The 17,405-nt window shown below is 38.1% G+C and overlaps 1 protein-coding gene across 1 annotated transcript in view; it reads right to left on the bottom strand.

Moving 5' to 3' along the window:
- Positions 1–202: 202 nt before the first annotated feature.
- LOC132101267 (cell adhesion molecule-related/down-regulated by oncogenes-like) overlaps positions 203–17,405 on the bottom strand; it is a 40,264-nt gene continuing 23,061 nt past the window's right edge. The window contains exons 8-19 of the mRNA XM_059506081.1: positions 14,293–14,576; positions 13,499–13,673; positions 12,538–12,651; positions 10,416–10,622; positions 9,223–9,404; positions 7,863–7,968; positions 6,163–6,285; positions 4,350–4,541; positions 3,119–3,414; positions 2,523–2,602; positions 1,073–1,335; positions 203–868 (exon numbers count right to left, since the gene is read on the bottom strand). Coding sequence (XP_059362064.1) covers positions 714–868; positions 1,073–1,335; positions 2,523–2,602; positions 3,119–3,414; positions 4,350–4,541; positions 6,163–6,285; positions 7,863–7,968; positions 9,223–9,404; positions 10,416–10,622; positions 12,538–12,651; positions 13,499–13,673; positions 14,293–14,576 — 2,177 coding nt within the window. The 3' untranslated portion in view covers positions 203–713. The remainder of the gene's footprint in view (positions 869–1,072; positions 1,336–2,522; positions 2,603–3,118; positions 3,415–4,349; positions 4,542–6,162; positions 6,286–7,862; positions 7,969–9,222; positions 9,405–10,415; positions 10,623–12,537; positions 12,652–13,498; positions 13,674–14,292; positions 14,577–17,405) is intronic.

The raw sequence follows: 17,405 nt of genomic DNA, 5'->3' as shown, positions 1-17,405 counted from the left end.
AGACCACAAAACCAAATGTTTTGGTTGCGAGCTTGCAAGCTTCCTGGATTCCAGCTGTGTATAACATGTGTTTTAGGGGTGCAATAAACCATGTTGAGGGGCCATATGAAACCATGGTAATATTCTCAAAATTTGGCAGTTTGGCAGAGCGTAAAGTATGGTATAGTGTTAAAACTTCAGAGGAGTAAATGGACAGGTGTAATACTTAATCTTCTCTTTATATTATTACAAAACTTTACACATACAATGGCTAAACTCCACATTGTGTGGAGCAAACAAAAAAATTACAAATAAAGTCAAATAAACAACAAAAAATAAAAAGCTTCTCCTCAAAAAAAAAAAAGCATAAATAATATAAAAGAAACTTTTTTCTTACAACAGATACATTCATATGAAATAATATTTTACTACTACAAAAAATAAATAAGTCATCTAAAGAGTTTTTACGTTTAAAAGTCCTCTCACAAGTGGGATCATTTCAGCCTTTGAGTCTTCCAACATTTTTGCCTAAAAGTCTCTTCTGCCCTTCGTACTCTTGTCAGTCTTTTCCAGCTCTGTAAGCAGTCAGTTTAGTGTCCATTTCAAGTCACACAATGTCTCTGACCAATCCATCACCGGCTGTTTCATTTTTTTTATTATTCATTTATGTTCCAATTCCCAATTTCTCTCTTTTAGTGTGTTTGATGCATAAGTGTTTTCTGGTTTAAACGTGTTCAGATCTCTTGCATGGTAGGCTGGATGAGATCTCCAGTCAGGCTTCCAGTAGAGATCCAGGCTGTTTTTTCCTTACAGTGCAGATCAGGCAGTCCCAGCCGTTCCCAACACACCACAGGACCCTCCGAGTCTTCATGCTGCACGGGCTGAACTCCTGTTGCACACACACGCAAACAGATTTATGCACTAACTCCAGTATGCAGCAGTCTAGTCAGCTAAAATAATACTGCATGATGGGTAATTTACAGTTTGCCAATGCTGTAATTTCCTGAAGTGCAAGAAGAAACAGTGACTTTCCTCATTCAGAGGGAGTACGGAGTGAATCAGAGGGCTCTTTATAGGGCTGAAACTCTCTCACCTCTCTGCTGCTCGAGGGTGGATTTTGTTTCCACTGGCAGACAAGTGGAATTCTGGGAAAGGGGTGGAGCATTGCCCTCCTCTGCCTCTTTGGCTGGATCTCTCTCCTGGGAGCCGTGGAGCTGCGGGCTGTCACGTCCATGACAGTGAGACAAAACGGTGTTGAGGGGCATCATTTCCAGCCCGTCGGGTTGGCGCGCTGCCACGCGGTGCATTAGAGGGAGAGTACCGCCCGAGAAAGTGCCATTGGTTTTTGTGTAACACCTATCAGTTAAACACAAACGCAAAAGATGTGAATAATGGCCACCGCACGTGCCGAGGCTGAAACTTGAACTTTTTTACTTCAAACTTTTTCTAGATAGTCTCATGAAAACACAGATATAAACTTATATTCTTTTGCCAACAGGAGAGGTTTCGGCAAAAAAATTAAAATACCAAAAAGCATCATAAAAGTGGTGCATATGAATATACTATTATTTCACTATATGAACTTTAGTTTTAGTCTTCTAATTTTTTATTTTTTTGTGCACAGAACTACTTATTTCAGTATCATAAAGATATTATTATACGTTTTTATTAACAGTTTTGTTAATAGCGAGAATTGAACCTTAAAATAAAGGGTGACCTTTACATCCATTGTCACAATATACTTCTAGTGTACTGTGCAGCATGAACATTCTTCAAAGTTTCTACTTTTGCGTTTTACCAAAGAAAGTCACACAGGTTCACAGGTATATGAGGGTGTGTAAATGATAATAGAATAATATTTATTTTTTTTGTGAATAAAACCATTATAGTACAGCTTGAGCCTGTGTACCAGCTGAAACAAGCATCTCGGCAATGTCGAATTCTGATCGCATCTGAGATCACAGATTTATTTCCGCGAGTCTCTACGCTGCCTGACCAGACTCAACAGCCTGTGTCTCTGTGTGTTTGCACATGCTGATAAGACAGAGACTTCAACACACACACACACACACATAAACAAACAATACCTGAGAGCATAAATACACATGCAGATAACTGTATGCTCACTCAAGAAGTAATCGGGGATATAAAGCGTACACAGATGCACACGGTTATCTGGTACGCTGATATCAGCTCCATTCAGAAGGACTTCCCTCAGCTCTCCCACTGGCCACGGCTAAATAAACACTCCGCTCATTAAGACTGTAGCAGGGGTGCGTTCAGTGTAAACTGTTACTGCCGGACACACTAGAGTAAACAAACAAGCCTCGTCGAGGGAAGTCGCCATGTGTGTATGTGTGTGTGTTTAGCCCAGAACAGAATAAGCTCAGGTCAGGGGTGAAATGAGAACCAGATGGAACAGATGATTGGTTTGCTGACTGGAGGCGTGCTGAGCAAAACATAATTCGGCAGGCATGTAAACACCAAACATTAAGAAGCTACTGGGCTTGACTTCTCCAGTATTACATTTCGCTCTTTCTTACCTGTTGTTGTTGCAGAGGTTTTGACAGCTCATGCAGTCCGATGAGTCGTTTTGGGGCAGAGCCGTGTATATCCCTCCACCCTGCCAAAGCAAACACACAACAGATATAACTTAACTAGCCATATTTCACTTCCAGTCAGATATGAGTGTTTTATAGGCTAGCACTGTTTCTTACTCTCAGTATCACTAAACCACACTATAAGAAAAATTATACCAGGGAGCAGATAGACTATTGATGTTTATATATATATATTTACTGTATGCATATGTTTTTATATCTACATAATAAATATACACAGTACACAAACATATATTATGTAAAGAACACTTTTATTTTGGATGATTAATCATCATTAATCCTTAGAATTTAAAGAATAAAACATTATACTATGCTACAATATACTGCTCTATACAGTATAAAATGGATTTTAATTTAATGGTTCTGGATGCTGATTGGTTAATACAGCATTCCACAATAAAGTAACCGCTACAACACAAAAACTGCATGGGGATCAAACAGGCCAACAATGTCAGGCACTTTATCTCTATTCAGTTACCAGAACTGAAATACAATCACACATGCACACATTTACTCACGTTATGAAGGTGATGAGGGTGTGAGTGATCGTACTCCATGGTGTTGTGGGGCAGAGAGGCGTCATGTGTGTGCGGATGCCCAGGAGGGTAGAGGCCTCCTGATCCGTTCAGCAAAGCCAGACCATTGGGCAGCTTGTGGTGGAGGTGATGGCAGGCCTGGGGCATCATGGGAGCGGTGTGTCCACATCCCGAGTGCACGCTTCCATTCACATGGCTGGAGCCGGGCAGCGTGGAATATTCCAGAACATGGCCGTTCATCTCTGCAGACTGGTAAAGGTAACTTGGAGGGTCGTATTCTACAGAGAATATTTTTTTTATGTTAGTATGTTTTGTCATGGGTAGCTGACATCCCGTTGTGTGACACGCTAAACTGTATCTAAAACTATTTGTTTATTGCTGTGTCATTATTATACATCATTTTTTATACTGTTCAAACTCTTGGGTTAGTTCTGGTTAAATGAATACTTTTATTCATCTAGGACAGTATGTTACAAAATATTTCAAATAAAAACTTTCTGAAAAAGCATATCAGTTTCCATGAAAATATCTGTGCAATATTCCAACACTGATAACAATAATCAATGTTTCTTGAGCAGCAAATCAGCATATTAGGATGATTTCTGAAGGATTGTGTGACACTGAAGACTGGAGTAATGGCTGCACACCGGAGTGTGTGTGATTAAAGTTAGCAGGGCCATTTGTGGCCTATTTCAGGGGGAGGTGTGTCTGTGTTACTACTTATACACACTGCTGTGGCCAACACTGTTTATTCTGTTACTCAATCTCATTGAGAGTGGAAGAGAGAGAAAAAAAAGGCAGAAAGAAAGAAAACTTCAAAGGGTCAGCTTTCGAGGAGAGGCAATGAAAACCAGGCCTGGATCAGGAGGTGGACTTAAACTCAGTTTCATAAAGAATTTATTGACATAACACAACCCTCTTAACCTTACAGAAATACTACATAAACTAAAACAACAAAGCGCTGCTGCTCTCCTTACTACATATCTAAATATAATAATAATAACAACAGTGGCTTCAAAAGAAATTGATACTTACAAAAGCAACAAAAATATACACCTTAAAACAACATTGTAACCATTTTTGGAAACTACAGAGATGGAAATTCAATAGTTTTCTTAGAAATCATTCAGTACTTTGCTTCTCAGCAGCCCCAATAAGCATATGGACAAAAACTAAAACCTAGACCAGGAAGTAAATAGGAAGTGGTGCTTACTATGCAGACTGCTCTGCTGTCGGTTCCTCCACAAGCACATGACGATGAAGACCAGCAGAATGAGCACCATGATGCCCAGAACACAGCCCACGATCAGGTAGAGCAGGCCGCCCGGCTGGATGGGTGTATCTGCGGGGGAAAAGTCTGGAGGGGTTATGGGGCGCTGGCTGGGCACACCTGGAGGTTGACGGGCTGAAGGGAAAGAAATAGAAGAAAGTTAGTGTGAAGGGATGAAACATCTGAATACCTTTCAAGAGAATATATCACAAGTTCTACATTAATAAGTTACTGATTGAGTTTTTATTTTTATTTTTTACATTTACAAAAAGAAATGCTGCTTGCCCAGGCCAACTTCAATGACACTATACTTAAAACCCAAAGTATACTTCGGTTTTTATACGTAAGTCATCATGTATTTGTAATTCGTAATTACGTATCGTCAAATCAAGTATTTGAGCTGTAAGGTGTTTGCAGGGTATTCTATACTGATGATAGAATGTTCGGAGTGGATTTTAGTGTCAGTGAATAAATAGGAAAACAAAAGTTATTTGAAAAAGTAACCCAGATATTTCTTTGCAAATTTAAAAGTAATGTGTTACTTTACTAGTTACTTGGTAAAAGTAATCTGATTACATAATTACTTGTAATGTGTTACGCCCAACTGGTTGTTTAATCAACGGTATTGCTTTTGTCTAAATCATCAGCCCATGCTACTTCAACTTATTTGTGAACCTCTTCCAGGTGAAAAGTTACATTACCCATAATTATACAGAGAAATCTCCACCAATCAGATATTTGTGATAACCAAATTGCATTATAAGAAAACTTTAGCAACGGCCCACTAAATTATTTAGTTTCTGCATACCCAACACATTTAAATCAATATATTTATATTTCTCCATTGTTTTTATTTTTATTATGAATAAGTGCTTTGTAGTTCTTTCTCTCATTAAGCACAGTCTTTTACCTTTGTCTTTTGTCTGATTTTCAAATGCTTTTTTGTTTAAATCAAAGTTCTGTAGGGTTCTGATTCTAGAAATACTTTTTTTAAATCCCTACTGGAAAAAGTAATGGTTAAAATACTTAAAGATAAAAAAAATGTAAAACATTGGCAGCACTGTTACACTCAATATCTGCAGGGTGTCCTGGGTGGTTGCTGACGTTGCTAACCTGCTAAACTGTTTGGGATGATTTTAGCACATTTACTATGGTGTTATGGATTCTTTCTTGATCACGAGAGAGCCTACAGCAAGCCTACAAAATAATTTTCTACTCTATGGATTATCTTTCCTCTCGCTTGTTTTGTTCCATGCAAAAATATATTGGTTCAATTGCTAAGAAACACACAGCTCTCCTCAATAAGCTGCATGAATTGATGAGTCAATCATGTCTGTAGAACTAATGGGGCATGATAGATTATGCATTGTTTAACACTAATACTCTAAAATGTAGGATTAGGGGTTTGTTCAAATCTCTAACCCAAGTATAAGCAATAATGAAGCAACACTAGCAAATGCTGGCACATAACAATGCAACTGTTGTCAGTCTTAAAGCTTGCGGCAGCAGCAGGTCTGTTTGCACTCCATGATTTTTATTTGCTCTGGCTGTGAATGATGCTCTGGTTTGATTTCAACAGTGCTGCATTAGGGCAGTTATCAGTGAATGATGTCAAGAGATGCAGCACAATGTCTCTCTTTGTCTAGCTACTAATAAAACGATAGCTTGCTTTCCTCTGTCATTACCGCAGGGGCTTTATGGGTTCCTGTCTACACGTTAAATATACCGTTCATGTGACGGTACTTCAGCTTCTCACCTCTAGTCTCACAGATCATGACGTTACTATATTCGCTCTCGCCGCCGTCGTTAAAGCACTGCATCTTGATGTCATACGACGTCTCCGGTTGGAGGTGACCAATCAAGTGACTGAATTTGAAGCCTAGGAGAAGGAGGCGGGAAAAGGAAGGCAATGAGAGTGACTCTACTGAATGAGAAGGGCTTTTCTCAAAGCATGTGTTGTTCTCTCCAAACCACAATTCATTTTCTCAATCTCATTTTTCTCTCTGGCGAACACACACTCTCGCTTTCTCATTCTCACAGTGTCCCAGAAGGATTCAGACAGTTGCTTTGCTGCAGACAGGCTCCTTATAAGGCAGCTTAACGTTTGTTTTGGCCTGGCTCCAGTATTCCCACTGAACACACTCAGGGCCCGGAGTACACACACACACACATATATCGCCACAGTCACTCGTGTATGTTAAGAGCCAGCTTCGTGCCACAATATTTTATTTGTGTAGCTCACTTCTCTTTTTAACACAGTGAAGGCATGGTGTACACTAAATGACCAGCTGCTGTACTGCATAATGAGAGAGAAAAACGCTAAACACACAGACTCGCACAAACATGAAAAATGCTTTACAGGCTTTTTAGTGCACTTTTTTTTTCTCTGCACACACAACATATCAGTGTTCCCTGCACTGTTGTTCAGCATGAGTGCTGAATCAACTGTGACGCGGAAAAAGAAATGATATATAAATTGTGAGTTTGCAGCCGGAATTGAATGTGATGAGATAAAAAGCTAGAGTAAAATAAAGATTACAAATATAATAAATAAATAAATTTATATATATATATATATAATGTTTGTGTATTAGGATTTGAATTATGAAAGTGAACAGTACAATTTTTAAACCTTTAAACCCTAATATGATACATTAGGGTTTAAAGGGTTAAAAATTACACAATTTACTTTCATAATTCAAATCCTAATTCAAGATCCAATCAATTTTTTTATGATTAAAATAATGTTTCTTCCTACATTTTTCCACTTTTCACTGATTACAAAAGAAAAATGGGTTGCAAACAGTATTTCACATTGACTTTAAGACAATTTGTAGGACACACTCCTGAGATTTCTGTAAATGCTGAGACGTATGAAGCCATCTTATCTGCCCAGCGTGCTTCTGACAGCTTGTTGTTTGGATGGACGAGGAGAGGTTCGAAGGGCCAATGTGAACAGAGAGAAAGTAAAAATAGGAGACGGAGGACAGGCGACGGCAGTTAACATTCCTCTCAGAAACTTGAATCCCTCTATGAGCGGTCAGTGTTGGGTTTCAGTTCAGGCCCATTAGTATGGCAGCCATTTATTAAAAACACTTTTTACACAGACTCATTACTCTGAGCGCAGAACTCACTACACATCAATCAACAGATTACGCTGTCTTTGTCCCGCCCCCTCAATAACCATTACACACTCATACTACAGGGCTCTCTGGAATACCTTATTCTGATTGGTCTATTGTAGCACTTATCTGTCAAATACTTGTGTGTAATGTCTAATCAACTCTATAAATGATCACTGTCCCAGGCACCTGATTTCCTGTGTGCATCATGTCTCTCTTATCATCTTTTTCTTAAAAAATGAAATTCCAATATTTCAAATTCCTTTTTGTTTATGTATTGTGTAAGAAGCCATGAAATAAGAGCAATAACAGAAGAAAGACACCACGATCTCACCTTCCACCACATCTCTTTTGTAGTCACTGTCATTGTCGCTGTCTGTTGGCCGATAGTAGATGTAGAATCCCTGGATGGGTGTGTTGTTATTACTGGAGGGAGTGTACTATGAAAGAGATTGGGGGAAAAAGCTAATTAGATATTTTTGTTTCTTCAATATACACTATGCCATCAAAGATAAGAACTAGGGCTGCATGATAAATCGCATGCAATATTTAATGCGCATCTTGTCAGTAAAGCCGGCTCTGTAATCAGGGGCAAATCTCCATCTCCTGCGCACTTTCACATGGAGCAGCATTTAACACACAGAGCTGTTGTTCAGCGACGAGCTGCGCAAAAATCAGCAAAATATGATCAGTCAGTAATGACAGATTTTGATTTTTTTTTATGACCTTAAATGAACTGCAGAAGGTGTGTGGACTTCATTGTTTTTTTTTAACATGAAATTTTCAAGTCATTGTAATTGTGCAGAAAAGAAACGCTAGTACATTCTTCCAAAATAATTTCCAATTCCACAAAACAAATACAGATGAAGCGAAGTAAATGGCAAAACATTTTCAAATTCTAGATGGACTTCTCCTTTAAGACACATCAAACTTTTTCTCCTCATGCATGTCTTCTAAAAATAGCTTAACTCAATCAGTCTGTTCCACTCGTTAAGGCAGGATAAGGATTCCTTATCTGTTCCTAAACTCACATACACTTTTTCCTGCAAAACTGCACCAGTAACCATTGCCAATTAAAGGTCTGTTTGGACATTCTGGGGTGGCTCTCAGGGGCTGATGGGAAAGCTACTACACAGTGCTTGGAAAAGTGCGCACACGAATGCACTGCAGAGAAGAACAAACCGGGGAGTGAACTTGTTAAGTGGTTAGTTCTGGACACTTTTTACACTCTCTTTTTGAATTAAGCAAGAAATGTGTGTGTAATTAAATTGGCCATTAGATATAAAAGGCATATGTCTAAAACAATAACACACACACACGCTAGTTTAAACCCCGGAGCTGCTAATATGAGGTTCAGGGTTATTCCTTCAACAGACCAGAAACAGAAACAACATTTGTTTGTACAAGTGGTGAGACCCTTTTTAAGATTAATGTGCTAATGATACACGTACAGAAGCACGGAATGATAGAAAAACTCACAGTTTATCCAGTGATGAGTTATTGAGTGCCTGACTCTGTTCCAAAACCTAGAGAGCTGCCTCGCTGTCTACTGCCTCTACTTTAACCTGAACCATCGTATATTTTGTTTCCTACTTTTACCAACAGCCTTTGTGTTAGCAGTACAGCTTAAAATGGGCAGCTCAGGTTTTGAGGCAGAGTAAGTCAATGTAAATGTACTGCTTTTGTGTACTCACAGTCCAGCGTAACATGATCTGAGTATCGCTGACAGCGTCAGTGGAAGAGATGTGAGGGCCGGTGATGGGACGGTTTGAGACGGGTGGATTCGACAGGGAGACCTGGTACGGCCTGGAGGTGGCACTAGCAGGGCTTTCACCATAGGTATTCATGGCAATGACACGGAAACGGTATGTGGAACCTGTCAGGAAAAGATTTATTAGACCTAATAACATTTTTGTATTTGACTACTAATTACTTGCTAATTACAGAACAGAATTTCAGTCACTTTTTAATACTGAATAATAATAAAAAATGATTTGACTATTAATTCAAATACAATTTAACCCTGATTATTAAAATAAACAATGGTAACACTTTAGTTTGGGGGCCACTTCTTACTTTTAACTAGTTGCTTATTAGCATGCATATTACTAGCATATTGGCTGTTTATTAGTACTTGAAATGCACATATTCTGCATGGCCATTATCTACGTCCATTAATCCTGTATTGGTAACTCCAAACTTTCAGCAGCCATTACTTCAGTCTTTATTGTCAGATGATCCTTCAGGAATCATTCTGATATTCCAATTTGCTGCTCAAGAAACATTTATTATTATTATTAGCATTAGTATTATCATCAATATTTAAAACAGTGGAGTACATTTTCTTTAATGAATAGAAAAAAACAAAGATCAGCATTCATATTAAATAAAATAAAAACTTTGTAAAATACACAGTATAACATTCAGAAGCTTCGAGTCAGTATTTTTTTTTTATATGTACTTTTATTTAGCAAGTGTGCATTATATTGCTCAAAAGATGACGATGATAATGGCATTTATAAGGTTACAAAAGATCTCTATTTCAGATAAATGCTGTTCTTTTGAACTTTCCATTCTTTAAAGAAACCTGAAAAAAATTATACTCCGCTGTTTTCAACATAATAATAATAATAATAATAATAAATGTTTTTGAGCAGCAAATCAGAATATTAGAATGATTCTGAAGGATCGTGTGACTGAAGTAATGATGCAAAAAAATCAGCTTTGAAATCAATGGAATTAATTACATTTTAAAATATATTCAAATACAGTTATTTTAAAAGTACAATTATTTCTAAATGTTTATGTTTTTGCTGTACTTTGGATCAGCAAATGAAGGCTTGTTTACTTCTTTAAAACACATTAAGAAATCCTGGTGTAACCTTACCTGGTTCCATGTTGCGCACTTCCACAGACAGTTTAAGTGGTGAGATATTATCGGCCGCGATGATCCAGTCCCCACTTTTGCCCTGCTTCTTGTACTCCACACGAAAGGCTGTGATTGGAGAGCCACCATTGGCTCGTGGGATCCAAGTGACATAAACAGAGCTTTCTGTCGCCATAGAGATAGTTGGGCGATCTGGGGCCTCGGGAACTTAGGGATGAAACCAACCAATTAGAAGTTTGAAAAAAATATATGCAAACTATAAGATCTAATTATTGTGTTTTCCAAAAATAAACAGCAGTTTTCATGTCAAGTGCAAGATGTAACCTCAACATCCATCAGTGTAAAGACCAAAAGAGCAGACAGAGATAAAATAAACCTACACACACACACACAACAGACTGACAGCATGCCAGAGTCAATTGAGTACTTACTGAATGGGCTCTGAGCCATAGACACAGAGACGCAAGCAGAGAGAGAAAGACAGAGTCAAATTTATGTGGCAAATAAAACTGGGTCCATACCCATAATAACTAAATGTGCACACACTCAAACTCTAATTACAGAAATGCATCGCACACATCTGTGAGTCCCTGTGTATATTATAAGATTATTTCACCAAAAGTGAATATTTACTCATCCTCATGTATTTTTATTTGACATGGAACACAAACGAAGACATTTTGATGAATGATATAACAAGTTATGTGGAGTAAGCTTCTGTGTAGATTTTTCTTATTTTTCGGTACTTAACAGGGTCACAATATGGTTTCACTGTATGAAAAATAAGCATGAACACATCAAAATATCTCCTTTTGTGCTCCACGGTATAAATACAATGATTTTCCTATTTTTTGGTTAACTACACTTGGAGGGTAAGTATATTACTGATTAGAGCCCTGCACACGCCTCAAATTTAGGCCCTAGCCCTGCCCTGGCCCAAGATGGTCAGGCTTATACTACGGTTGCAACTATTAAAATACTTCAGTTTTGTATGTAATGGCAAAATTATTATATTTAGTTTAGTTTAAGTTAATTTAGAAAAACTTTTTTATAATTGAAATATAATTATTTGTTTTTTAAAGTTACGACCAAGCAACCAGCAGCAGACAGTTAGCTGATCATAGCATATGTTTGATCAATTTAGCCTTCTAAAATAATTTCAACTTGCCTAAAATAAAATCTAGATATACTAAAACAGTTCAAGCATATAACATCAAACATAGTAAATGTGTGCTATATCCAAGTTTGTGCAGAGAGTGGAAGGTAAAGCACAATTTGGAGGACATGGAGGCACCAGCGCAACTACTTGCATTTTTTTTTCAGTGGAAACAACTTAAAATAGCCTAAGCCATTATTTTTTGCTCATAAAGGTAAGAGTGATACATCATTCTGAGCTGTAAAGGGTCTAATTTGTATTTGTATGCACTCACAATATCAAAAAAAAATTGTGCTTTTATAAAATAAAGATAACAAACATGATGTGCTTTCTGTGCTTTCTATATATATATATATATATATATATATATATATATAGAAAGCTTTAAATTACCACTTCACAAAATAAACCTAAAACAAAATCTCTTTCATTATAATCATAATCCGTAAAGATGTATTTCTCTCTAAAGGTGCATTTAATGAGGAGATTGCGAGTCAGGATCATCATCTTCATCTTTGCTACATGGACTCAGGAAACACAAGTTTATTAGTAAATGATTCAAATGCTGAGGATTTACTGCAAGCTGAAGCCTATTCTGTGCATCTGAATGCAGAACTCTTCAGCTGCACTGACAGCACGCATGCTGCTGCTGTGGGACACTAAACAGAGCCGCTCTTGACAGTCGCTGTAGCATGGCCTCGTTTTGTTTCCACCAGCACTGCTATTTTTTTCCATCACTAATTGATGGATGTCCAAAATATAAAAATTAGGAGAAGCCTAAAATAGGCCTGAGGCCCGGCCCGCATCTGAACTACGACGTGAAAATTGGCCCGAAGTTCAGCCCGAGGGGTGTAAAAAATTCAGGGCCTGTCAGGCCCAGACTGAAATGCAGGGCTCTATTACTGATGATTAGTAAGCAGAAGACAGACATTTGTGGTGTAATAGCATTGTGGGACGTCCCCTTACCTCTGTCATGTATGACCACTCCATAGTAAGTGTTGGTGGTTTTATCTTCCAGTGTTTTCTCTGGAAGAGGCACAATCGGAGCCTTGGAGGGGTTCTTATTAGAGGACGTCCTCTCTGAGAAGATGATAAAGAAAAGTTATGATCTGATTCATAATGTTGCTGTTGGTGATCATGCTGTATTATGATTAAAACATGGTAAGACTTTTTCTTGTTTCCTTTTTTTTTACCAAACAAAAAGTGTTCATTATGAGCAGCAAGTGGCAAAGCAAACATTATTTCTTATGCTTACTTTAAATCTAGAACATGTATGAGCTAGAAAATATAAAAAATATTTGCCAATGCAATAATGCTGGGCGATATATCTAATGATATGATTATGCGCTAGTCCGTAAACCTGGTTCTGTGATTACCGCTAAAGCGCCATCACCTGCTTTCAAATGGAACTGCATTTAATAGACAGGCGAAGGCGATAATGAACGCGATATTGCATAGCTTGTCAGTGATCTACATCTCTGTCTATTAAATGCAGCTCCATTTGAAAGCAGGTGATGGTGATTTAGCGGTAACTTTGTAAAATGAATTACTTACCATATAATATAATAATCATTTAAAAGTTTGAGGTTGTATTTTTCTCTCTCTCTTATGCTCACCGAGGCATGAAATTGTTTGCTTAAAAAAACTGTTACAGTAAAAATATTTATATTGTATAAAAAAATATATTAAAAAATCAACTGCTTTACTGTCACTTTTGATCAATTGAATGCATAATTTGCTGAAACTTACTGACCCCCAAAGTTGTGAATGGTGGTGTATATGTAATATAATGCTTTTATAGACACAATTCCTGACCTATTTTCCACTGCTCAGATTCACAGAATTATGACCTTGTTCTGACGTAATCAAAGCGAAAAAGCTTTGGAAAAGTGAAAATGAGCTTCAGCTGTGCAAACTGTATTCTCACCCTTTCCAGTGCGGAAGGTCAGCATGGCGGGCTGGCCCTCTCCTGCAGCGCTGCGGGCCACCATCAGAACCTCATACAGGCTGGATGGCTCCAGCTCAGACAGGGGCAGGGACTTCTCACTGCCTGGCACCCGCACCGTGTGCCAGCTCCCCACCACATGACCCATGTCGTCCACCTACAGGGACATTCAGCACATGCGCAGTCAAGAGACAGTCTTACCTTATGTAGTGATCTCATTCACCTTTCAGCCCTCATATTCTGTCCCTGACTGCACATGCTGCACATAAAGTTCAACAAAGAACAGTAACGTCTTTCTTATTCTCCTACTCTGAATCATGACAAAAGATCAACCCACTCAACTTTTCCTGAGAACACAAGCTGTGTCACACTTTCCTGAGCCAATGTGACAAAAGCTGCCAATGCAATCTTGAAAAGAACCAGAGCAGTTTTATTAGCCGAGGGAGCTTATTATTGAAGAAAACACAGGCTTTTTAAAGAGGAAATGACCAACTTCTTACCAAAACGCTGTTGGCTGGCAGATACTGCTGAATTGTGTTAGCGCTGACTTTTACAGTAAACGGCACAGGGCGTTGTTATGACTATGTGCTCATTCTCAAATCTAATAACTATAAATCTGACCTGATAACTAATGCCAGGGGGAAAGAAGAGGGTGGAGCACGGTTCAGTCATTATTGGCGAGGTAATAATTATCTACATTTTGTGCCCCACTTAAAAAGTACATCAGTAAAACATTCATAATGGAAAATCTGCAAGCATACTTTATGATTTCTTACCTTGCGGTATTTAACAAAGTATGCATTGATAGGGATGCCCCAGTCCCGACCTGCTCGCCACTCTAGATCATACATGTTGGGATTGTGCGTTTGTGGTGGGCTGATTATGATTGGTGCTTCTGGCGTAGGTTGGTCGCTGATTCTCTCAGTGGCTAGTCCTGTAGTTTCACCAGTCACCCCCTCCCGTATGGAGGGGAACAGTTCATCACCCTCATCACTCTGGATAGGGTGGACAGAAGGCTCAGTCTTCATGGGAGCTCCAGACATGGAACTAGACTGGGGTTCTATAGGGAAAATAGAACAATTTTGATTAATTTTGGCTAATTATTCTTAAAAGTTGTTCATTTTACCAATGCAATGTTTTAAGGTGAGGTTAATATGGTGTAATATTACATAAATAAGTACTAAATAATATTAATTAACAACATTACTATAGTACTTAATATTAGTTTCTACAGGGTTAAGGTTAGGGTAAGGTTTAGGGGTAGATGCTAGTAATTATCCTTAATTTACTGTGATTACTATAGTAAGTACATGTCAAAGTAAAAGTTTATTTTTTAAAAACAGCAAGTGTTTATCAAAGTGCTGTACACACATAAAAAAATAAAATATCAATGATGCAAACAGTCAACAATGCAAAAGAAGACGATAAGAAACCACAAAGACAATAAAAGGAAGCAGCTCTCATGTAGCGTCAAACGCCAGTCTTTAGGATAGACTTAAAAACAGCAAGTGTTTGAGCGTGTCTAACATAACATTTGTAACACATTAAAATAAAGTGTTACCATTTTAAGTTAATTAAACACAGCTATAGCTCTCTGACTGGCAATATGCAAGGCTGGAAACTACTTCTCCAACTTTAAGTTTTCCACTGGCATTAAAATAAAAAGCAGGAAACCTCCAAGGGAACATAAAATAAAGCTCTATTATTAATTGATTTATTTTTATTAAACCCCACCAGAATGGTCCACTTGGGAATCTGTGCTTATGACACTGGCTTGGCAGCGGATCATCTGAGCAGAAAGTTTATGAACTTGGATTTAGTGAAAGGCAACAAACTCATTTACATGTGGATTCCTTTTTATGTGCGAATAGCTGTTCACAGTGCATGTTGTATACAGTTGTATACATTCAGAGTAAGGGTCAGATAGCAACTGAGTAATCCTAGCTTAACAGCTGAAAAGCAGTTGTAGGAGAGGTGAGGTTTGTTGCTGGTTCTTAAGGTCTCTCATTCGTAGTTGTTGGATGTGTGGCACTGGTTTACCTTACAAAACAAACAGCCCCAGAGTCAGTAACTCTAGAGCTCAAACTGGGCCCGACGCCAGCCGCCACACATTCCACCCTTTGGCCATTAAAATACCAGAGCGAATCAGAGCCCTTCACCAGCTCACAAACCCACCTTCCAATCATGTTCTGTTTGAGCCATAGGGCAAACCATGAATGCTTTATGGGTAAGCCACGGTCTTACACCTGGTATCTGAAATGAATGAAGTGTACTAATGTTTTATATTTTTGAAGAATTTTTTTTTAGTGTAGCAACGTGTTACACTGAAAAGTGACTCCAGGTCCACCTTTAAAGAAAGCCTGTGGGCCAGTCTCAATACCAACACTTGCATGCACACATCTGGAATTGCACAAGACTGTCCCAGATCTGAAAAATGCCAAACCTCAGTGCCCTCAACACACACTATTAAGTCCACATCATCTCTAAAACCACTTAGGAACATTATTTAAGGCTAAGTTTAATGTATTCTATCATTAAAGTTTAGGAATTCACCTGCCATAAGAATTCCAGAAACACTCTACATACAGAGCAAGTTATATACAGTTTGGTAGCAAAACGTAACATTTTCTTGGTGCAGAGATTGGTATGTGTGTTTTGTAAAATGTTTGCAACTGTTTGGACTACTGAACAGACATTTAGGAAAGTGTGAAGTATTGAACATTAAGATAAAAGCGGAGTCAAAAGTGAGAACTTTACTTTCTTACAACACTATGATGTAAGTCTGCCTCATCAGGTAATCGAAAGTTGTACACATACTTAAAGTCTTCACGGTTACTTGGCACATTTCTGGTATTTGGCCCGAGTGTTTATATAATTAGACAAGTGGTCAAGTGCACAGACTGCAAGTGTGGGTACTAGTGGGACCGACCCAATGTCGTTTTTAAGGGATAGTTCACCCAAAAATGAAAATTCTGTCATTAATTACTCATCCTCATGTCGTTCAAAACCCGTAAGACCTTTGTTCATCGTCACAAGACAAATTAAGATATTTTTGACTAAATCCAAGAGCTTTTTGTACCTGCATAGACATTTTTGCAACTATTACGTTCAAGGCCCAGAGAGGTAGTAAGGACATCGTTAAAATAGTTCATGTAATATCAGTAGTTCAACCCTAATGTTATGAAGCTATGAGAATCCTTTTTTTTTGTGCAAAGAAAACAAATATTCAACAATTTTTTCTCTTCCATTTCAGTTTTCGATGCCCATTCACAATTTGATTTATTTTGATATCCTTTCTACACTGCTGGGCCTGAGCGTGTCAGTCTGACAGGTTTGGTACAACATAAGGATGAGAAATTAATTAATTAATTTTCATTTTTGGGTGAACGATCCCTTTAACTGTTCTGTCACCCACAAAACATTTTGATGTATAATTCATTTCCATAGCACAAACAGTACTGGAGCCTCATACATTGGTTACGGGTACTAAAACCATCAGGCTAAAAAAAAAAAAAACTCAGATTTTGCGTCAAGGCTTTTTATGGTGTCTTAAAAAACACAAGTCCGGTCAGTATCCTCAACTAAATCTAAAGCATTAAATCTACGACTTGTTTTCACACGCCCAGAGCTGATTAGGTCTAACGCCGTTTCTTCTTTTTCCAACAGCCTACGGATCATGCATCTATCTCAATTCTTGCCGTTAAACATAAACAACTCTACTTTTACAATGACCTGCATTTTATCAGTGCGAAGTAAATCAGCCTTGTAGCCGAGCCAGGAAAAAAGCGATACGAGCCAACATTTGGAAAAGACCTCCGTCATGTTTTATCTATTCTAAAGTCCGCATATCTCTAAGCTTATCAATCATGTTTGGAGACACAGTGCAAGG

This window comes from Carassius carassius, chromosome 23 (assembly GCF_963082965.1).
Source record: "Carassius carassius chromosome 23, fCarCar2.1, whole genome shotgun sequence".
Taxonomy (NCBI): Eukaryota; Metazoa; Chordata; class Actinopteri; order Cypriniformes; family Cyprinidae; genus Carassius; species Carassius carassius.
Note: the sequence above shows the minus strand (reverse complement) of the source record. Positions and strands in the feature narration are given on the sequence as shown.